General features: G+C 31.6%; 1 protein-coding gene across 1 annotated transcript; it reads left to right on the forward strand.

Moving 5' to 3' along the window:
• The first annotated feature begins 112 nt into the window (after positions 1–112).
• LOC124360717 (regulator of gene activity) lies at positions 113–11,515 on the forward strand. Its single transcript, XM_046814553.1, has 3 exons — positions 113–270; positions 9,421–9,689; positions 11,260–11,515. Exons 2-3 carry the CDS (start codon positions 9,433–9,435, stop codon positions 11,498–11,500), a joined length of 498 nt encoding a protein of 165 aa, XP_046670509.1. The 5' UTR covers positions 113–270; positions 9,421–9,432; the 3' UTR covers positions 11,501–11,515.
• Positions 11,516–25,226: the final 13,711 nt, after the last annotated feature.

Consider the following 25,226-nt stretch of genomic DNA (forward strand, 5'->3'; position numbering starts at 1 on the left):
AGACATTGTAGGTGTTAAATTAAGTACAGTGGTTTAATTCCACATTTCCTGTAAATTAATGCAAATAAATTTGTATTTTAATTTGTTTTACTTTAAGCAGTAACTTGTTTTTTAAATTATCCGTTTTCTTAGTTTCTGTAAAAATTAGTATTGTTTAGTTCTAGATCTACGTAGTACTTGACGAGCAGTGCAAAATATGGATGGTTTCTTGATGTGGATTTCTAGTTGTAGTTAACAGTTATTGGAAACGTAGAACTTAAGATCTTCAGAGTAAGTTGATAATTTATTTACTTCATATTATAACTAACTTATCAATTTATAAAACCTTAAAATTAATCGCAGCTTTACAGATCTATAAACTCTTATATAAAATAAATGTCAACGAAGCTTCCATCTTTCAACTTCCTGCATGTACAGGATTTGCACATATTTTGTTCCTTTCCATTAAAATACTACAATTTTTATTCGTTTTTCCGTCAAATTTCTGTGAACTACGGCATGAGATTTTCAATATTTTTATATCTAGTTTATGAGCCAAATTATTTACAGCACAACAGATAACCTAGTTAATTTGACAGTACTGTAATAGGACTAAAGATTGTTTTAGGGCCTTAAGTGTTTGAAATTAAGACATCATTCACTAAATCAGTAGACATTTCGATTTGGCCGATATATGTTATTATCTGTACAATTACATGCCTAATCAAAGTTAGACCTTATATTTTGTATTCTTAAATTGTAATCTATGGTCCAACAAAGAGCAGTCAAGCTTGAGTTATTAGAAAGGGTTTACAGGACAAGAACTATATACAGGGTTCAAATAAAGATTTTCACACTGTTTACAAATTTGGATAGCCTTGGTTAGTTGTTAAAGAAGCAAAATAGGCTACTAACTAAAAAAAGATTGAGATTATTGTTAAATAAATTGCTTGTAACACTGCAGGCTGCAATATAATAAATTACCACAAGCACAATCGAATTAGGGAACGAAATTATCAATTGGAAATACCTAGTAAGCTATCGAATACAAAAACATTCTATTGTAGTTATTTACAATTTTAATTATTGCTAGCTCTTTGGGCAGAGTATGATAAGCGGACCCAGTTTTTACATCGCTTATTACAATCATCGATACTTATATATCGAATAACAGAATTTTTGATGTTTCTGAAATACTAAATTAAAGTCACATATTTAAATTAATAGAAATAGTTTAAACAATTACGGGAGTAGGGTACGATAAGCGGACCCGGTGTTTTATATAGAAATTGGCAAACGATATTAGCCTACTTAATCATAACCATCAATATAATCCATCAATATTGATTAACTTAATTATTTTGAATTATTAACTTAAATAGTCTATAGGCTATATCAACAGCTGTAAACACTTTAAAATAATACACATAGGAAAATATTTCAATTTTACATAAGTAATTTTAATTATTAAAAATGGCAGTCAATTTTAGAAAACTACAAGACATTGCTTTGAAAGATGATAAGACATAAATAAAATATATTGTTTTTGTAGCTTCAACATGTTGGACTCGTACCGAAAAACCCATTATGTGAAATTTGTGGGAAAGAAACAACCGTAACTGTGAGCAAATATGGTCGTCTTCAGTTTTCCTAATTTTGTTATAATAATTTGTTTGATCACTATAAATATTAAATTCATATTTTAATTTAAAGCATATGATTGTTATTGAGGACTATAGATACTTTTATATAGATTTTAATTAGTCTAGGATTTGAGATGTGACTATTAGGTATCGAAGACTACATTCTTCGATATAAAAAACAGGGTCCGCTTATCGTACCCTAACCTAATTACGTATTATCATAAATAATAAAGGAACCATGACCAATAATCAAACGATAAAACTAAGACAGGTGATGGGAAAATTACATTTAAAATATAAAGGAAACTTAACAACTAAACAAACATCTTGAAACCGAGAAAGACACAATAAACCATCTTTTAGTGTTATTTAGTATAGTTTTCTAAACTTTACTACGTATCTTTTTTATTTAGAAGAAATTACCTATAGAATAAATTAGAATATGAAATTGTGTGTCAAGTTGATGGAGATGATGTAGTTATTATTCAAATTAATTACTATTGGGTTGATTACGTACATTAATGGGTATAAGAATTAAATATCATTTGATAATATTGATATGAAAAACGCTTATCCTACTCTACCCGCTCTTTTTAATTTAGAATTTATTTTAAAATTAGTTAAAACAAAGTAAAATCATGTGTAGCCTATGGTATTTGTGTAATGACCACATGTATAAAGGTAATTTTCATGTGTTATTTGTGTCAAAGAATAGACTTAAATGTTGCCTACACTCGTTATTTGATTGTTATTATCGAATGGAATGATTGTTTTTATCTGGAAAATAATTCAATATTACAGTTATTTAACCATATGACTTCAACCTCATGTTTGCAATAAACAGCAAGAAGCCACCAATTTTTGGAGTATTTAAATTTTTCGATAAATATGAGGAAATTATGTGAGGTATTTCTATATACACTTGTGGGTTTGGCTTCTGCTTACCCATGTGGAGAATACTTTTCACAAAAGCGGTTGATCACTGATATCTAAGCAAGCTGTAAATATTGTAATGTTTTTCTAATATATAGATCTAGGTCATAGTTGGTTTTCTTATTGTTAAATTTATGTTATTAACATGTAATTTATTATAATTACTGTTACGTAAAATTATTATGTAATATCGAAGTTTCATAATATATGGAATCGTTTGATAACAACAATTGAATGAGTCTTGGCCGCTTATTATAGTCTCCCCATGTCACAAGCTATCAGATACATTGGTTGCAGTTTAATAAACGGCTACTACAACAATTGAACCAATATTTATTATTATCGAATCACCGATATTCATTATTATCGAATCACCGATATTCATTATTATCGAATCACCGATATTAATTATTATCGAATCACCGATATTCATTATTATCGAATCACCGATATTCATTATTATCGAATCACCGATATTCATTATTATCGAATCACCGATATTCATTATTATCGAATCACCGATATTCATTATTATTGAATCACCGATATTCATGTGTATATCGAAGCCTTGCAATATCACTAATTATTGCCTGGAATGTCTTTCATATGACACAATATTGTTGTCAAGTGAATCTCTTTGTCACTCAATTTCTGGATTTTTTTATTTTTTTTTTTTTTAATCAATCCCCTCCCTCACCCCACCTGAAGAGGATAGATTCCAATGCTTGAAATGTTGTGTTGCACCTTTTGTAACATGTAATGATGGCAAACGTCTGCATTTCTGTTATCCTTTCATAATACACATGATTATTCTTTGTTTGGATTAATTTTGAACAATAATGTAGAACAAACTAATAGGATTTAAGATTATACTTTAGTACCACTTCCTGTGGGCCTAAAGAATATAAATGATGTAATGGTCTTTAAGAGAACACTGAAGGCTTTTTTAATAGAAAAATGTTTCTACATCCTCAGTGAATTTATTGGTAAATAGTATGTGTGTATAGATGTAAACTATACTTGTATTTTTGTAATATTTATGACGCAATCCAATGCATGTTATAAGTCTGATGGAAATAAAGGATATTTGATTTGATATTTTAGTAATGCTATATTTTTATATGCAAAAGAAATAAAGGAATTTAATACTATTCAAAATAATAATACTTTAGTTATATTTTTATAACCACAAAAAACAAACCTCTCTACAAAATTACAGCCACTGTGCAATGGTAATTCTGCAAAATACATTATTCTTATTTTATTCATTAATCCAAATTTATTAAGAGTGTAAGAAAAGTCATCTCAAGTGCGTTTTTTTTTGTAATGTCATGTTTGTTTGGACTTTTCTTACAACTAAACACTATTGCACCTTTAATTCTAATTTTCATTTCCTCATTACAAACTGGACACTTTGGATTTAAAGAAGCAATGTCATTATCTTGTTGCTATTTGAAACATTGTCCAATGTTAAAATGCATTTTGACTCATAAAGTGATGTTCGTCGCAATTGTTTTTGCCGATGTTGTTATTCACTACGCAAATTATTTTATTTCATTTGAAGTAGGTCTAATTTAATTTTAATCAATATTGTTATCCTGTATAATAAAAACATCAGGCAATGATTAACTATCAATATATATGAGTCAAATGTTTTAATATTTAATAGTTTAGATATTTCTAATTGATAGTTAATTAGATTGACTTTGTGGCTGCTTATTGCCCATTTAATGAATAGGCTACACATAGCCTCTGAGATAGTTTTTGTATTCATCATTAAATGATTATTTTTTTAGATATAAAAACAGCTCAACTATACTGTAAATTTTGAAACCTGTAACAAATTTGATCTGACATTTAGGCTTCGGTATGCTAGTTTAGATATTCATAAATATTGATGGTGGTGGTCGCTTATTATATTGCAGCTACACTGCAGAATAGCTACAGACTATCGCATAATACTTCTTTATATAACTAACTTTTCAGTTTTATGTACAAACATTTTATAATACTTTGGGATTATACCAACCACACCAGTATGAAGAACACAAAAATATAAATTTATAGAAACAAACATGATAAAACGAAAAAACAACTCTTTAATTACAAACTTAAAAGCATTTCCAGGTATTGTGATCGGTATTGTTGTCGCTGTTATCTTATCTTTCTTGAGAATCCCGATTACGGCAGGCCGTGCGGCATCACATGATTATTTAAGTTTTTTGCAAGGTACATAATTGCCTTTCCATTACAATTCAATTTATATTTCTGATCAGCCCCTCTAGAATTTGATATTTTACTGATAGGTACGATCTCGAGGGATGTTTTTCTTTCGTTAACATCAGCGTGGGGCAGCGCCGGCCGAAGCCCGCGATGATGGCCGGAGGCACTCGCATTTTGGGTGGCGGACTGTGATCAAGAATAAAAACAAGTTTTGAGTGGTTTTTTTTTTTTTTTTTTTTTAATGGTAAAGAGTTTAGTTTTTGTTTGGTAATGTTTGTTTTTGTTGAATTTTTGTGTTTGGAGAAATGTAGGGTAAAACACGGAAGTACAACAAAACAACGCCCCAGCTGAACGGGCGGCGAGACTCTGCAATCACGTTATCAACTAGACCGCTCGACTTTGACCTCTGTCTGAGGATGGGGAGGGGTTTGCGATAAGACAATTCCTGTTTTATATTGACAAAATATTGTTCTGCGCTAATCTAGTAATCAGTAGAAGCAAAATGTCAAATAACGATTCATGTCTGGGTGTGGTCGGTATAATCCCAAAGTACCCATTTTATATTGGAAATTGTGTCATGGGAATAAGAGTTGAAAAGCAACCGTACAATTTAAATTGTCTAACTACCATCTGTTTTAATTTATAAAATTCACATTTTTTTAGGTTTGCAGGCTTTCTGTAAAATTTATTAACAAATCCTATTTATACTTTACATAGGCCTTTGAAGTACCTAATTCAAGTTAAATATCATTTTTATGAGGAAACATCAGACTGCTTACTCTTTACTGGTAGATGTATCTATCCACTTAAGTTATACTGAAGGAGAATCGGAAAATGTTTTTGAAGAGTGTGATAGATCAGCACTTGCTTATGTTGAGGTATATGTTTGTGTAACGCCATTCCATAACAGAGTTTAGGCTTGCCGGCAAACTAGTGGGCTTGATCTTCTGGTAAGGTAATGAAAACTTTTACATCTGCGAACATTAATATGTTTGCTTGTAGATCTTTCAAAATATCTTTAACAAGCAAATTAACTAGGCCAAGACTAAGGCTAATGTTTCAGACATACCTGTAGTTTGAATAAATTCCTCAGAGCAGAACAAGGTCAGTCTTGCTTTCAAGTGGCGAACAAAGAGTTATTCTTGAAACCAAGTCAATATTAGGTCATCAATTCCATACACATATAACTTTGAAATCAATAAGTCATGATTCACCTTGTGGAAGGCTTTTGCAAAGTAGAACTACATAGTATCTACCCACTTTCTCTCTATGAATGCTTGAAGAATAAATTCCTGGAACACAAGAAAATTTAACACGGTAGATCTACCAATGGTAAATCCATGCTGCTGAGGATTAATGAGATTGACCAAAGCAGGTTTTTAAATGATCAAGCACTAAATTTTTGAATAGTTTTCCAATGAATTTTAGTTAAAAGTTCTTCACATTACTATAACATGCACTCTTTGTTATAGGCACAACAAATCAAACTTAGAGCCCTTTGTTTTTTTATTTTTATTTTTTATTTATTTCCAACGGCAGCAGCCAATTTACAAAGACAAGCATAGATGGTAGAATACAGCGGAAAATAAAATTAATTAAGGGCTTTGTTGAGCCCTTTTGAGAATTTTATCTTGAGGAATGATTCATTAAAGATATCTCTCAAGGGTTGAGCTAGAACTGAGCCGCTGTGTTTGAGTAGAAGAGGGATGTTGTCAGGTCTTTGCCTTTTCAAGTTAGGAGTTTCAATTTGTATTCGTCTCCTTCCATAAACTGAATTCATGTGCATCGTTTTTGGAGCGTTTAAAACTGTAGACAGGAGGAGAGGGCCCTGACTGTGAGTAGTCAGATTCAAATTATCTAGCAAAAAGTTCAGCTTTTTGAAATATTGCTTTTTTACTATCTAAAAAGTTACTTTTGAAAAGAAGACTTGAAGAAGTTCGTAAAATAACGAATATTGTAGGGATAGAGTCTTTGACATGCCTCTGACAACCGATTGCACTTGGTACAGAATTGTATGTTTCTTTACGGATTTAGTTGTTAGTAGTGTGAATAATTGGTACTTTGGTATTATCCATAGGCCACTATTTTTGGAAGAACTTGCACCTAAAAATCTACATTATTAGAATGAACAAACTTAGATGAGTTTGTTAGACAGTCTTAACCAGTAAAAAAAGTTCAATACAGCAGCCATTTACATTCTTCCAAATATTTTAATTTGACTATTTTCTAGCAAAGACCCAACATAACTCCTTAAATAATGTTGACTAACTTTTATTATAACTCGTATTCTGGATTAGATTCTATATATAATATATACTATATGTTGTATAAAGTATCATAGTTCAGTGCTTCATGATTTGAAATATGTGATAAACCTTCTGTAAACATCGCTAACCATTATAAATCAATAAAAATGTAATAAAACTAAAATTTTCAAAATTATTTACTTAAAATTAAGTTTTTTCAATTTTTTATCTTAAAAATGTGTAATAAACAGTTTATTAATTTTATTCGTTTTATAAAAACCAGGGTTTAAGGCTACAAGGTGGTGGTGACCTTTCAAATTTTGGAAAAATAAAGTGGTCAAGCTATAAGGCCAAACAGAAATTCATTTGAAAGACAAATATCCATAAAAACTTAGTGCCTTCACATAGTGTGTGGTTATTATACACAACTATCTCGTAATTGTAGTTTACAATGTGCAGGTGCTTTGATAACTTATATATTTTGCAGCGCCTCCTGGTGGTGAGTTACATAAATGGGCATAGCATATAAACCTTCTACGTGGAAAAATACATATACATATAAATTTTCCTCATGATCGTTCAAATAGTTTCTGAGTCTTTAAAGGACAAACACATAAACATTCATTTATATATATATATATATATATATATATATATATATATATATATATATATAGGTAGATTACATAGCTAGTTATAACTCATCCAGGATACGTCTACCTCAGTTCTGCTTCTTCAGCCAACAAAAATGCTGTATTGCACCTTGCAAAACACTGGACTATTTTCTCTTCAATTCGTTAAAAAAATTCTCGTTTGTATTGATTAGGCTATTTCCTTTTGCTTTTTTGCCCATTTTTGTTTTTGATTATCGTCTTTATGTTTTAAACATTTTATTTTACTTTATTGGAGTGAATTGCTGGAATTTTTATTTTACAGTAGTTGTGTTGTTGTTTATTGATCTAAACAAATACATTGAACTAAAACAAAACCTGCATTTGTTACTGAAATAGTACATTGTAAGCATACAGAAAATTAAGGATATTGTTTCTAAAATAAAATCAATAATAATTATGTGATTTTCAGAGTGTTTGAGTCACTCTTTTCAATACTGTAACAGGAATAATAATTGCAAAATTAAAATATTACAGGGAGTATTAAAAGAATAATAGGATTTCAGACATTTGCCATTCTATATGTTACAAAATGTATAACACAAGGGGATTTTTCCGAACATTTTCCTTCGTTCAGTGATCCAAAAAAATCGCTGGACAGTGGCAAATCCTAGAAGAATCCTGTTTCCTTCACAATTCTTCCATCGTCAAAAACAAATTTCAAACAAAGTATAACACAATGTTTTGAGGATTGAAATCTAACATTTTCGTTATATGAGACAATTTATTAGTACTTAAAAGTTGCAATGTGTGGCAATGGACTGCCACTAAAAATAGGAAGAATAAAAGCAAAAGAAAAGAAATGAAACATACCCAAAAAACCGATTTGAGTAAAATAAAATGTATCTGGGAGGATTGGTGAATGGCACTGTAGACATTAATTTGGTTATCAACTTTCTGAGGCAAGTTAAACCTATAAGTTCTTTGGAAATGGAGTTACAGTCTATAATGCCATTTTTCCTTAATTTTAATATTGGTAATAAGTTTCGGTGTAGAAAAACTGGAAAATACTCGCCAGCACAAACTTCTGTTTTTTAAATGGAGGCAAAACTGACATAATGTAATTGAATATATTCTTAAAACACACCTTCATATCATTATAAGAATGTTCAGTCCTTAAATTTATATATGGTACTGCTTCTATTGCATTTTAAATTATAAAATTCAATATTGAAATTGTAACCTACAAATGACTATTTTAAAAGTTTTTGCCATTATTTAACTGTTTGTAAAATAGCTCTAAATGGTGAATATTAATTAAAAAATCATAGAGCTGTTTGTTAGAAAAGCTCTTTAATGAAAATGGTTTTGTAATAAAAGTTTGAAAACTTAAAATAAAACTCTTTCCTCTTCGTTAACCTACATCAAAATTATACAACAAACCAATCAATTATACATGCTTATGTAATATACATCTAGCCAAAGCCAAAAACTGCAGTTAATGTTGAACAAAATAACCAAATAACCTACTATGGTCATAAATAGCTCAATTATAGTACAGTGCCACAAGTGTTATTAATGCTCTTAGTATTAACTAAACGCGAAATCTTTGAGTAGCTGGACTAGCCCTGCTATATTATAATATTCAGACATTCGTTTCTCTAATATAAATAACAGTTATATTTGTAAGAGAAAATGAGAGTACCATATTTTGGTTTAATCATAATATTATTTTCCTTAATGTATTTATTTGTTGCATTGTCTTATGGCACCAATAATTTTCAGGCATTGGTGGCTATGGCCAACCTAAACTTTCAACAACCTCCGAGAAGTATAGCAAATCAAGGTCTCTCAAGAACTGGATTTGGATCTAGTTCTTTATCCGGCCATGTCACCCCAACATCAGGCATGTTTCCTGGAAGCAGTTCATTTACACCACAACAACTTTCCCCAAACCGAAATCTGCCTCCCATGGCGAACAGGAGTTTGTTTGGCCAAAGAGCTTTCCCAGAGAGAAGACCTGTACCTTCACTCAGTTCTGTTATGCAAGACTGGTAAGTTGGTGTAATGTTTAAAACTAAATCCATTCTGAAGTGTCCTTCATACTAAAAATAAATGAATTTACAACAGTTACTCTTTGTAAAAACCTGCATATTAGGGGGTTTGTGTTCTCCCCCCTTCTTTCATGAACACATAAAACTTGCCAGTTACCTGTGGCTGTGATGTGTGCGTGATGTCAGTATCTAATCATATCCAAAAAACGCTTTTTCATCCATAAACTTTATATAAATACTAAATATCCAACAATTATCTCCCATGTTGGGTGACCCTTTTACGACTACTGTTTTTCAAATTTTCCTAGTAAAAGAATTACATAAACTGTAGTGGTTTATGAAAAAAATGTATCTTCTACAATAATAGAGATTTTCAAATTATTTTTTAAACATTTTTATTTGCATAATCTAGAGAACAATTTTTTTTATTAGTACTTTGTGCAGAAAAAAAAGTTTTACTGACCCACTAACGTGTATGTTTTTCACAATCTACTTTCATTTACAAAATTATTTTTTAAATGTGTCATAGTCTGAATGCATATTATAATTTATGGATCATTGCGGACTATATGAGCAATATTTAACACAAATTTACAAATATGAGAAAAAGTATAAATAACGGTAAAAATCTTAATTAGAGAATACATAACAAAAGTTTCAAAATGGGCATTCGTTACTCTTTTTTTATCTTTGTTTAAATGTCTTTCAATAATTTTGAACCAAAGATAATAAAATGTAAACACAATAAACAATAATATGAACAAACTTAACATATCAGGCTGTTGTGTATTGAGTGTCATATGTGATATGTGACAAGCCAAGGACTGCCGGCTGGTCAGTCATAACGACAATTGAGCTCCACCAGCTGTGTAATTTCTTCTTTCTTAAATGATGTAAATGATCTCAACATAGCATCAGGCAGCTGCGTATTGGATGTCAATTGTGAAAGCAAAAGTGCTGTCAACTGCACAATGTCTACTTTTTCACTCTCATGTGAATTGAATTATTAATCAATTCAAAGACATTTAATAATATAAATACTGTTAATAGGTTTGGGATCGAAATTTGATTGAATAATAATAAACGTTTTACAACCTATTATCCAAACTATAAATATTATTATTAGTTGGTTACGCAGTAAGCGATTCTATCACCAATCGTAACTTCCCCCATGACGCGTTAAGCAGAATAACTTGCAGTATCTCGTAACAACGCATTATATTTATTTTAGTTCTCTGAAATTTTGTAATAATGTGAGAATGCTTTTTGGCCTTCCATTGTGATGGTGGAGTGTGACGCATCAGGACAGTTGTTACCAGTCACAACATTAGTTTTTGTTGCTTTTGACCGCCTGCGTAAGATTCAAGACACTGCACAAGAGGAAGGTGAACTGGAAGTAAACAACATTCACAGTCTCCTGATAGCGAACAATATGTAATAGTTCAAAGTAAACTGTTACCTCTAGTGTAAAATTACAATATTTAGTAAGGGCCTTTTTCTTTATTATTCTCGTAATTTAATATGTAGTCGTATAATTTACTTTATGTTGTGATATATTATTGTTTTTTAGGAGCTCAAATCCAATGGGAAGTATGGGCAGCTTTGGAATTCCTCAGAGTAGGTCATTTGGATCTCAAGGCAGTGCCGTAACCAACTTCCATTCTGTGTTTGGTGGTGGCGGGGGGGATGCGAGCACACCACCATTACTAGACCTGTCACTCTCTGAGTTTCCATCATTAACCAACAGAGGGCAAGGAGATGCAATGCCTCAGCCTAGTACAATGCCTGGAAAACAGCCTTATGGTGGGTAGATAGTTTGTAACAGATGCATCAGTTACTTTTTCTACAGAATAATTGTTGAAGTACAGTTAGCTCTAAATGTTATTTATAAAGAAAACATAGCTGGCACCATATTACACCCATAACAACCATAATCCAACCCATTGGGCCTTTAAAACAAAACTGCAATTTTTCTCCTACTAAGTAATTTATTCATCCAAATTCTGTATTTTTTTTATTAAGTATTAAAAGAATCGGTATTTGTTAAAAGGGCATCAGTCACTTTTTTTCACAATTCCACTTTTTGGTGGATTTAGATTCTTTATTTCTAGATCTACATTCTGTGTTAATGGGGCATCAGTCAGTCAAGTAATAAGCCCACAGCACAAGGTTGAATATTGTGTAATTTGTTAAAAAGGCATCAGTCTATGACTCATGCCCTTTTAACTAAAAATGTTGGCTGTACTTTTGTTTAGCTACAGCTGTTAACATGGAAACAGCTGTCGAGCAGCTTGAATATTGTGAGCAGGTTTTAAAGTTATAGTTTTCAGATTCTTTGGTTAATTCAACAGTGTAAACGAGTAGAAAAATATGATAGAAAATATGGAAAGTGTTAATCATGATGTTTCTCGTAAAAGGAAGTTTACAGATCCTAGTGGGTACAAAAGGAATCAAATAAGGAAAGCCATTATCAAAGGGGAGAAAATGTGTGAACCATAAAGGCAATGAAACTCCAGCTAAGAAGCCTCCATTTACTTGTGGGTAAGTAATAATTTAAATGAGGTTATCAACATAAACTTATAAACTTTGTTTACCAATATAATTGGTGTGTGTCTTTTTAAATAACTTATATAATAAAATCCTCAGAGCTACATCAAGTTACAAGTCTGAGCCTAAGTAGGCTATTACTGAAATAATTGGTTTACATTAGCCTAAAACTCTCATTTTGTTACAGATGCAAGAGAAATTGCTTGGGAGCGTTTCCAGAGGACAACGTGACTGAGATTTTTGCTAGGTTTTCACGACCTCGGTACGAAAAATGAACAAGACATGTTACTATATGGACTTTATTGATGTGGAGGAAGTGGCAATACGTAGACCAAGAAATGGAAAATCCAAGAATAAACAGTGCTAGTTTCAAATATCACCTTTTGATTGGAACTTCAAGACATATAGTATGTTTGAATGCTTTTGTCAATGCTTTTGGTGTTACAACTAAAAAAATCCGCGAATCAGAGAACTCAAGAAGGCCTGCAAAACTCCCGAAGATAAAAGAGGAAAGGCAGTGTCTTTTTCCGTGTTCCGATGAAATAAAAAGCTTGGTTAGAGAACATATTAGTTCATTTCCTGTGAAGGAATCCCACTATTTGGGAGGAACCAAATTTTACCTGAATGCGGAATTAAATTTAAAATAATGTATAACTTGTTTTGTGAGAAGTACCCTGAAAAGAAGGTGAGTTATAGTTTTTACTACACGTTTTTTTAAAGATAATTTTAATCTCAGATTTGGTCGGCCTCAAGTCGACACATGTTGCACATGTGAAGAGCTTAAGCTAAAAATTAAATCTCCGCACTTGAATGAAGCTGCAAAACGGAGTGCTGTGGCCGAGCTTCTTGTACATAAGCGACGAAGCCAAAAGTTTTATTCTGCGCTAAAGTATGAGGCCTCAGAAGATGCTAAGGAAGAAAACAATATTCTTTCAATTGCATTTGATTACATGCAAAACATTTCCCTCCCAAAGGTGCCTGTGCAGGAACTGTTTTATTTGCGCCAACTTACAGTGAATGTGTTTTGTGTAACAGACTTAAAAAGTAGAAAACAGCAACATCTACCTCTATCATGAAGGAGAAGGTCACAAGGGGCCTAACGAAGTTTGCTCCTTTTTGGATGACTACCTTAAACATGTTCCGGAAAGTGTGACAGAGCTCCGTATTTTTTCGGACAATTGCGCTGGTCAAAATAAGAACCAGACATTGACTAGGTTTTTTCTTATTTTTAACTGACAGTAAAAGGTTCTTAAAAATTCAGCACTTTTATCCTGTCAGAGGTCACAGTTTCCTTCCTTGTGACAGAGAGTTCGGCTTAATCAAAAGGATGCTTAATAAGCATGACAGAATATTCAGTATGTATGAAATCATTGAGGTAATAATAAAAAAGTGCCAAACCTGGAAAGTTTCTTGTGAAGGAGGTGAGAGCTTCAGAGATTTCTAACTTCAAATCTTGGTGGATAAAGTATTACAAAAATACTCCAGTTTCAGAGGAAACAAAAAAGTAACCAAGCAAAGAAAAAAGTCAAATTTGGGATCAGTAAGCTGTTTCATTTTGTATTTGAATCTACTTTAAAAGCTACATAAAGGCATACACCACCATTAATGGTCTCCATTGCCACACCTTTTTTCATGTCTTTAACAAACACAGGGATTACTGGTCCCAGCGAACTTGCTTACCCAGAGGGTAAAGTGCCTATAAAAAAATCAAAACTCCAAGATTTAAGAAAAGTCATTCAGTATGTACCTCATGAAACAGACAATTTTATAATGATATTTTAGAATGGCCTGTAATGGAAAATATTAATATGCAAGAAGAAGATGAGTGATCAACAACAGATGAAGTATCAACAAAAACCTACAATAGGGCACAAATTTAGTTTCTTTTCTATGATAAGGAGTTTAAAAAAGATGTTTAAGTAACATAATTTAAGCTTAGGCCTATACCAATAATTCTGTACTCATTGTATCTTTTAAAAATAAATGTTTTTTATAAATTATGAGTGTTAACACTATTTTTTTCATGTGGCATATTGAAAATTTGTTAAAAGGGCATAAGTCACACATTTTTTTAAATTCATAAAAATTTGAAATTTTGATAAAAATTTGAAATCTTTATATTGAGATGTTAAAAATAAGGCAGAAAATGCAATGCATATTTATTTAGGAATTTTACATTTGCTATATAATATTTAATCGGTTTTTATCAAGTTTTCCGAAAGTTTACTTTTTATGACTGATGCCCTTTTAACAAATACCGATTCAAAACTATATTTACTTTTTTATTGGTAGCAGCAGTATCACTTAAAAACTATAAACAAATCAATTGTTTCATACACGCCTCATTTCTTTCATAAGTTCTAAAGATTATTTTGATACAAGATAGGGTGTCATTCTTCGATAAAATAGTTTCCATAGTGACAACGATGAAAAGGAACATTTTCACCAGCTACATAACCCAAGTATTGCATATTGTTGGCTTAGCATAGCTTCATAAACAAAATACTTTTCATCGTAATAGATCTGAAATGTTGTAATATAACCCTTTGCACACCAGCCTATTTTTCTAAAAGTACTACCCAGAAAACGCCAAGGGTATTTTCAGCAGTTTTGCAAGCTTTCACAAACTTTATCATAACTTTTTTTATTTTTTAACAGATATTGATGATTTCTTTACCATTGTTTTTGCTTATAACATTCTCTTGTTCAGTTGGTAAATTGTAGTTGCATAAATGTAACTTAAACTTATAAAAAAAATAAAAAATTTAGAAAACAAAAATTAAAATTTTCAAAAAAATGTTTTTTTAGCTCTAATAAATGGTTTCAAAAAACATTTAGGCTGATTTTCTGTTATATCCCAGTAATCTATATCTACCCCTTAACCGAATTACAAAATTTCCAAAGCCTACCTTATATAAAAGTCCAGTTGTGATTTTTTTCACTAAATGTGACACGGGCACAGTTTTTGTAAGTTGCATGGACGTTGTATGTAATGTTACACTATATTCACAAATCAATATTTGACACTATACAAATCGGTACTTTTAGGATTATACCAACCACGCCAGTATAAAGAACACAAAAATTATAAATTTATAGATATATTATAAACAAACGTTTATAGAACGAAAAAAACAACTCTTTAATTACAAAATTACAAACTTACAAAGATTATCAATTGTTGATGAGGTCAGATTCGCTTAAAACTTTTTTCAATGAACTTAGAACGTTATAAAACGATGTAATTGAGTAACAGAACTAATATTCCATCAATCAACAAGCATTTCCAGGTATTGTGATCCGTATTGTGGTCGCTGTTATCTTATCTTTCTCGAGAATCCCAATTACGGCAGGCTGCGTGGCATCACATGATTATTTAAGTTTTTTTGCACGGTACATAATTGCCTTTCCATTACAATTCAATTTATATTTCTGATCAGCCCCTCTAGAATTATATTTTACTGATAGATTACTATCTCGAGGGATGTTTTTTCTTTCGTTGACATCAGCTCGAGCTTCGGAAGCAACCCGCATTTTGGGTGGCGGAGTTTGATCAAGAATAAAAACAAGTTTTGTGTGTTTTTTTCCAATAAAAGAGTTTAGTTTTTGTTTGGTAATGTTTGTTTTTGTTGAATTTTTGTGTTTAGAGAAATGTAGGGGTAAAATACGAAAGTACAACAAAGCGAACCGGCGGCGAGACTGCAATCACGTTATCTACTAGACCGCTCGACTTTGACCTCTGTCTGGGGATGGGGAGGAGTGGTTTGCGATAAGACAATTCTTGTTTTATTCTGACGAAATATTGTTCTACGCTAATCTATTAATCAGTTGAAGCTAAATGTCAAATAACGATTTATGTCTGGGTGTGGTCGTATAATCCCAACGTACCAATGAATCTAATAAAAGGGGCATAATAAAAATGCCCTAACAACAAAAGTAATGAGAGAATTACAAAACGTAAACAACGCACAGCAACACGAACGTAACCTCACTCTAGACCAAACAATCCAACAGCTGCGAAGCTCAAATACGACCAAACAAAACAGTCCATAAAGGAATTAACTAATTTGTGGTTGCAAAGCAACTAATTGACTATCGATTAGTCAAAATCTCGCGGCAATCAGATGAACTATAAGAAAATTACAGGCGAAAAACGTGACGTACCTATATTACGGCCGTTGGCGATTTTCGGTTGAGTAGCCGACGGCCGTAATATAGGTACGTTGGCGTGCAATGGGATAAATAACAAGTAAACGGTGTGTTCAAAAAATGTCTGACCTTAATCTGTTATAAGATATTTCATCAATCAACATATTTTAACCCTTTTAGTGCCAGAGATAAAAATTAAATCCATGTTGAAAAGTAGCGCTGAGTTATTTTTTGTGACTATGCTATAAGTGCCAGAGGGTTTTGGATGAAAACGTAAGGTTTTTCGAAAAAGATTGACATAAAATTTGTTTTTTATCATAGAAAAACTCCTTTTTACTTCTTTTTAAAGGTAAATTAATTATGCATCAGAAACTATTTAACATTTTAAATTTTTATATAATTTTTTTAATAAAAAAATCTCTTTTAAACAGCAACATTTCCACGGAAACAAAATTAAAAACCAAGTTTTGAGGTAAAATAACTACTGTTAAAGTACTTTCATAATAACGAGAATTTAAAAACAGCTCAAAATAATGTGTAATAACCTAATATTGTACCATAAACAAAAAATTTCTATAAATAGTTAATTACTGGAGAATATTTTTACTAAAACGCAAGGTTTCGAAAAGTAAGAAATTCACTTAAAATTTATTTTTGAACATTAAAAGCTCATTTTTAAATTTGTTTGGAAGGTAAATGAATTGCCAATCACAAATTATATAACAATAAGATGTTTATATAATTTAAAAAAATATTAAAATTTCACTTTAGACCATAACTTTTCTACGGAAATAAAATAAAAATCCAGTTTAATGTAAAATAACTAATATAAGAAAAATGTATATTTAAATTTTTAATACTTATGATAAAGAGCATTTAAAAACACCCTAAAATCATGTGTAATAACATAATATTGTACAATGAACACAATTATAAAAATTATCCAAGTGCTATAGGTTTGTTTTGCTAAAAAAGCACCAAGGTTTTCAGAAGTATTCAGTTAAAGTTTATTTTTCACGATAACAAGCTTTTTTTAATTCTTTTGTAATCTTTAATGCTAAAAAGCCATTTGAAACAATGCAAAATCATGTGTAATATAACAATAATTACTAGAACACTCGGAAATGACTGTCATCAATTTTTTATTAATTTTAATATCTAATATAACTTAGAACCATTTTAACGATTATATAACCTACAAAATGCTCCGTTACTCCTCACGACACCACGATCTAGATCTAACTAAGAAAGTGTTGTATTTTACTTAGTTGTTTATGTCACCTAACAGCATTAAAAAATAGAAATAATAGTTGAAAAGGTTAGGTTAGATAATGTATTGGCTTTTGGTATGATATCAGCCAGTATGGGATAAGTTAAAAAGGTACTACAAATGAAATAGAAATCGTCTCAATCCAAGACTCCGGTGCTCTTCCACGTAGGAACGTCTCATTTCGGAGCGAGACTCAGCACTCAAGCGTGTTTTTACATTGTCTCATAGTGAGATCCCTGGCACTCAAAGGGTTAACAAGTGATTTTCAAAATAGTTCCCTTGAGACTACAAACACATATTCTTTTCTGTGCTCCTGTTATTTTTGCAAGCAAGTTTTGGAGATCTCTTCCAGAATGGTCTTCTGTTAAGATGTACAATTTTTCATATGTAATCCTGGTCTTAAACACGTTCGCTACCACCATGTTAAGAAAAGTCGTATACCTACAGACCAGCCGGCTCAAATATGAGCCGCACGGTTTCTTCCCGTGCACCGGCGTCCCAAATATGCGCCACTCGGGGCACCTCAAATAGACTGACGTCCCATATTTTGCGCCGCTGTTTGCATGCCACTATTATTGCCATGAAAAAATCACTGGTCTATTTTAGAGGCTTGATACTTTTGTATTGGTCTATGGGGATGTCTGGCTCACATGTGGGACGCTTGGTCTCTGGATATCTTACAAATTACGTCCTATCATGGCCTATCATGCCAACTTGTTATAACCAGTGGCACAATAATTAGACTATGAATATGTGAGACACTTAAATATAATGTAGCGTGGAACATTCTGACTATAAGTGTAAAATTTAATAACTTATTTAATAAATGTTCACTTTATTTTGTTAAATAGTTATGACATATGGGTTAACGGTCATGTATTATGTCTTGTAGAGTAAAAAGAACCCCATTTTATGTTTTTTGTACCTTGAAATAAAATAAATTTTATTTCTACTTAATTTTCTTATATTCTACTTTTTTAATTTCTAAACTTAAAATTCTTGTAGGCCTATAGCCCTAATAAGATATGTATGATAATACATTCAATGAACTTGTATTTATGACTCTGTTGTTTGAGCTTTTGTACCATGAATTAAAATACTATCATAATAAGATATGCATGTTTGATTGAAAACTTACCCTAAAACCTACAGTAATTGAGCAAATAAATACTGGCTTATGGGACGCTTGGTCTACGCTAAGATTTTTGATGCTATAGACCGAGCGTCCCACATATGCGCCGCCGTAAACATTACGCAAATCAGCAATATATCAAATAAGAACAGTACAGACGTACATTTTAGGTTATTTTGTTGAATTATAGCTCAATTCAACTATATTTTATCCTTGGTCTGTGGTTAGTCTCACACCAATCATTCTCGGTCTGTGTAGAACAACCACCACATTTGTAACGTTGGTCTGTTACGGTGACCCGGGCGGCGCAAATATGCGCCGCCTGGTAGCGAACGTGTTAAATTGGGACCCTATAAGGGGCATCTTCAAGTGAGAAAAAACCAGCAATCATGTGGTTCTCTTAAACCCTTCCGGGCCAGGCGGCAATATATTGCCGCCATAGATCGTGTCTGAAAAGTGCCAGGCGGCAATGTATTGCCGCCTTGATATTCGTCGTTTTCTTAAATAAATACGACGTCAAATGATTAAAGTTTTATGTTTTTTTATTCCCTGCTATATTTGTAGATAGTTAATATGAATATAATTTTTATTTTGGAGGGTCTATGCATTTTTATTTCGTAATTGTCACGTGACATTAATCAGGTGACTCGATCTATTGTTGTTTAATTCTTTATGCTTTAGTGTAATCGTACTATTGTATGCCTGGATTCTTCTTCATTATTTTTATTTAGTGGTTGTAAATATTAGTAGTGTTACCTGCTTAGCTATTGTGTGTAGTAGTTACAATGACTGACAATTTGCGATCTCACGGGAAGTGAAATTGTAAGTAGCATATTTGTAAATAGAAAAAAGTGTAAATTAATTTCAAAATAAAATTGTGTAAATATTTCTTGGTAAATAGTGTTTTTTAACTGTATTGAAACTGCTTATGGATCCTACAATCATCTGTTTACCGGTACATCCATAATGTGAATATTTATTTTAAGTTTCTTGCAGTGTAAGAGTCAGTTGCTTTATCACTTGTTGCGAAGTACAATTATGGCGTATTTATACAAAATGTGTCATAAAAAATTTATTTATGAGAGAAATAACACAAAATTTTTGTATGGTTGTTCCTTTATAAATGTACAATATAATAACATAGCTTCCTACAGTAAAATTATTTTTCTTTTTTAGTTATTTACAAAAAAAAATAAAAAAAATTTTTATGTAATCCATTTATTAAAACATTTTTTTTTTTTTATTTTAAATTACTTAAAACTACATCTATATATTTTTTTGTTGATAGTATATATCTATACGAGTAAATTTGGTGCAACTTTTAGGTCATTCTCTAATGTTTATGAAAAGTAATAAATTTTAATCTAAGAGACTGCAAAATCGTCAATTTTAGCCTGGCACTTTTGACTAGTCACAAGGGGATATGATATGTGAAAAAAATTTTGCAACATCTCATATTTGGTCCTGGCCCTGAAAGGGTTAAGCAGGGGATTAATATTAACCCCACATAATGGAAATATTAGTATGTTATAAACAAGGTGAGAAGAATTGATTAGACCTTTTGTCCAGACAGAAACAACTAAAATAAAAATTAAATTAAATCCATGATGAAAGTAGTGCTGAGTTATTTTTTGTGACTATGTGATAAGTGCCAGTATACCCAGAAACGCCAAGGGTATTTCAGCAGTTTTGCAAGCTTTCACAAACTTTATCATAACTTTTTTATTTGCTTTAACAGATATTGCATGATTTCTTTCCATTGTTTTGCTTATAACTATTCTCTTGTTCCGTTGTAAATTTTTAGTTAGCATATAATGTAACTTAAATTATAAAATAAAAATAAAAATTTAGAAAACAAAACTTAAAATTTTCAAAAAAAATGTTTTTTAGCTCTAATGAATGGTTTCAATAAACATTTAAGGCTGATTTTCTGTTATATCCCAGTAATCTATATCTACCCCTTAACCGATTACATAAATTGCCAAAGCCTACCTTATATAAAAGTTCAGTTGTCTCGTTGTGTTTTTTTTCACTAAATGGTGACACGGGCACAGGGTTTTGTAGAGTTGCATGGACGTTGTAGTAATGTGTACACTATATTCACAAATCAAATTATTTGAACACTAATACAAATCAGCTACTTTAGGATCTATACCAAACACGCAGTATAAAGAACACAAAATTATATATATATAGATATCATTATAAAACACAACGTTATAGAACAGAAAAAAGAAAAAAAAAACAAATCTTAATTACAAAATTACAAACTTACAAAGATTATCAAATGGTTGATGAGGTCGATTCGCACTTAACTTTTTCAATGAAAATGTCGAACGTTATAAAAACGATGTAATTGAGTAACAGAACTAATATTTCCATCAATCAACAAGCATTTCAGGTATTGTGATCCGTATTGTGGTCGCTGTTAGCTTATCTTTCTCGAGTAATCCCAATTACGGCAGGCATGCGTGGCATCACATGATTATTTAAGTTTTTTGCACATGGTACATAATTGCCTTTCCAATTACAATTCAATTTATATTTCTGATCGCCCTTCTAGAATTATTATTTTACTGGATAGTTCTATCTCGTGGATGTGTTTTTATTTTCGTTGGACATCAGCTCGACGCTTCGGAAAGCACCGCATTTTGGGTGGCGGAGTTTTGATCAAGAATAAAAACAAGGTTTGTGTGGTGTTTTTTTCAATAAAGAGTTTAGTTTTTGTTTGGTACATGTTTGTTTTGTTGAATTTTTGTGTTTAGAGAAATGTAGGGGTTTTATACTACGAAAGTAACAACAAAGCGAAACCGGCGGCAGAGACTGCAATCACGTTATCTACTAGACACGCTCGACTTTGACCTCTGTCTGGGATGGGGGTGTGGTGTTTGCGATAAGGTACAATTCTTGTTTTATTCTGACGAAATATTGTTCTACGCTAAACTAGTAACTCAGTTGAAAGCTAAATGTCAAATATCGTTTTTTATGTCTGGGTTGTGGTCGGTATCATCCCAACGTACCAATGAATCTATAAAAGGGGGGCATAAATAAAAAATGCACTAACCAACAAAAGTAATGAGGAGATTACCAAACGTAAACAACGCCTACTTGCAACACGAACCGTAACCTCACTCAGAAACAAAAAACCAATCAACAGGACTGCGAAGCTCAAATACGACTCAAACAAACAGGTACATAAAGGGATATTAAACTAATTTCGTTGGTTGCCAAAAGCAACTAATTGTATAACGATTAGTCCAAAATCTCGCGGACAATCGAATGAACTATAAGAAAATTACAGGCGAAAAAAACGCTGAACGTACCTATATTTACGGCCGTGGCGATTTTCGGTTGAGTATGCCGACGGCCGTCAATATAGGTACGTGGCGTGCATGGGATAAATAACAAGTAAACGGTTGGCGAAAGATTTGTGTTCAAAAAAATGTGGATGACCTTAATCTGTTTATAAAGATAATTTTTTCATCAACATTTTTTTAACCCTTTTAGTGCCCAGAGATAAAAATTAAATCCATGTTTGAAAAGTTAGCGCTGAGTTTATTTTTTTGTGACTATGCTTATAGGAGTGCCAGAGGGTTTTGGATGAAAAACGTAAGGTTTTCGAAAAAGATTGACATTAAAACTTTGTTTTTTTTATCATCGAAGAACCTCATTTTTACTCTCTTTTCTAAGGTAAATTAATTATTGCATCAGAAACTATTTAACATTTAAAATTTTTATTATAATTTTTTTTAATAAAAAAATCTCTTTAATACAGCAACATTTCCACGGAAACAAAATTAAAACCCAAGTTGAGGTAAAAATATAACTACTGTAAATGTACTTTCATAATAACGAGAATTTTAAAACAGCTCAAAATAATGATGTAATAACCTAATATTGTAACACCATAAACCAAAAATTTCTATAAATAGTATAATTTAATGGAGAATATTTTTACTAAAACGCAAGGTGAAAAGTAAGAAAATTCACTTAAAAATTTATTTTTGAACATTTAAAGAGCTCATTTAAATTTAGAGTTTGGAAGTGGTAATATGAATTGCCAATCACAAATTATTATAACAATAAGATGTTTATATAATTTAAAAAATATTAAAATTCACTTTTAGACCCATAACTTTTCTACGGAAATAATATAAAAATCCAGTTTATGTAAAATAACTAATATAAGATAAAAAGGTATATTTTAATTTTAATAACTTATGATAAAGAGCATTTAAAAAACACCCTAAAATCATGTGTAATAAACATAATATTGTACAATGAACACAATTATAAAAATTATCCAAGTGCTATAGGTTTGTTTTGCTAAAAAAAGCACATAGGTTTTCAGAAAGTATTCAGTTAAAGTTTATTTTTCACGATAACAAGCTTTTTTAATTCTTTTGTAATCTTTATTGCTAAAAAAGCCATTTGATAAACAATGCAAAATCATGTGTAATATAAACATATATTACTTAGAACACTCGGAAATGACTGTCATCAATTTTTTATTAATTTTAATATCTAATATAAACTTAGAACATTTAACGATTATATTAACCTGCAAATTGCTCCGTTACTCCACACGGACACCACGATCTAGATCTAACTAAGGGAAAGTGTTGTATTTACTTAGTTGTTTATGTCACCTATACAGCATGTAAAAAATAGAAATAATAGTTGAAAAAGTTAGGTTAGGTTAATGTATCTTGGCTTTTGGTATGATATCAGCCAGTATGGATAAGTTAAAAAGGTATACAAATTAGAATAGAAATCGTCTCCAATCCAAGACTCCGGTGTTGCTCATTACCACGTAGGTACGTCTCATTACGCGAGCGAGACTCAGCTACTAAAGCGTGTGTTTTTTCATTTGTCATCACTAGTGAGATTCCCTGGCACTCAAAGGGGTTAACATGGTGGATTGTCAAAATAGCTTCCCTTGAGTCTACAAACACATATTCTTGTTCTGTGCTCACTGTTATTTTTTGTAAGCAAGTTTTGGAGATCTCTTCCAGAATTGGTCTTCTTGTTAAGATGTACAATTTTTCATTATGTTAATCTCTGGTTTCTTAACACGTATCTGCGACCAACCATGTTAAGAAAAAGTCGTATACCTACAGACCAGCCGGCCTCAAATATGAGCTCGGCAACGGTTTCTTCCCGTTTTGCATCCGGCCGTCCCAAATATGGCGCCAATAGGGGAACCTCAAATAAACTGTACGTCTCCCTTATTTTGCGCCAGCTGTTTGCATGCCCACTATTATTGCCCATGAAAATGATGCAATGGATCTATTTTAGAGGCTTGATACTTTTGTATTTGGTCTATGGGGATGTATGGCTCACATGTGGCGACGCTTCGGGCGACTTTTTTCTTTTGAATTTATTGCTTTTTTTCTCTTTGTGTTTTTTTTTTATTCTTTGATGCGTGTCTTCTTGTTATATGTCTTTTAGTCTTCCTAGTTATGTTTGTTTTTGTTGTTTCTTCTATTTTTCTTTTTTTTTGTTGTTATTTCTCTATTTTGATATATGTATTCAATTTTTCTTTCTCTGGAATATCTTAACAAATTACGTCCTATCATGGCCTATCATGCCAACTTGTTATTACAGTGGCACAATAATTAGGACTATGAATATGTGAGCACTTAAATATAAGGTAGCGTGGAACACATTCTGGACTATCAGTGTAAATTTAATAACTTATTTGAATAAATGTTCATTATTTTTGTTAAAATAGTTTTTATGACCTTATGGGGTTAACGGTCATGGTATGATGTCTTGTAGAGTAAAAAGAAACCCCATTTATGTTTTGGTACCTTGAAATAAAATAAATTTTATTTCTACTTAATTTTTGCTTATAGTCTACTTTTTCTACTTTCTAAACTTAAAAATTCTTGTCGGCCTATAGCCTAATAAGATAAGGTATGATAATACATTCAATGAAACTTTGTATTTATGGACTCTGTTGTGTTGAGCTTTTTTTTTTTGTACCATTGAATTTTAAATACTATCATTAATAAGTATTATGCATGTTTGATATGAAACTTACCCTAACACCTACAGTTAATTGAGCAAATAAATTACTGGCTTATGGGACGCTTGGTCTACGACTAAGATTTTGATTGCTATTAGACCGAGCGTCCCACATATACGTGCGCCGCACGTAAGAACATTACGCAAATCAGCAATTTATCAACTAAGAACAGTACAGACGTACATTTTAGGTTATTTTGTTGAATTATAGCTCAATTTCAACGATAATTTTAACATGGTCTGTAGCAGGTTAGGTCTTCACATCAATCTTTCTCGGTCTGTGTAGAACAACACATTTGTAACGTTGGTCTGTTTACGGTGACACGGGAGGCGCCAAAATATGCGGCCGCCCTGGTAGCGAACGTGTTAAATTGGGACCCATTATGGGGCATCTTCAAGTAGAGAAAAA

Source organism: Homalodisca vitripennis, chromosome 4, assembly GCF_021130785.1.
Source record: "Homalodisca vitripennis isolate AUS2020 chromosome 4, UT_GWSS_2.1, whole genome shotgun sequence".
NCBI classification, from domain to species: Eukaryota; Metazoa; Arthropoda; class Insecta; order Hemiptera; family Cicadellidae; genus Homalodisca; species Homalodisca vitripennis.

Excerpts from the sequence above, each read along its gene's own strand:
- LOC124360717 (XM_046814553.1), top strand. The coding sequence starts at position 9,433 with ATGGCCAACCTAAACTTTCAACAACCTCCGAGAAGTATAGCAAATCAA. Across the intron at positions 9,690-11,259 it reads AGTTCTGTTATGCAAGACTG|GAGCTCAAATCCAATGGGAA; the intron begins GTAAGTTGGTGT and ends ATTGTTTTTTAG.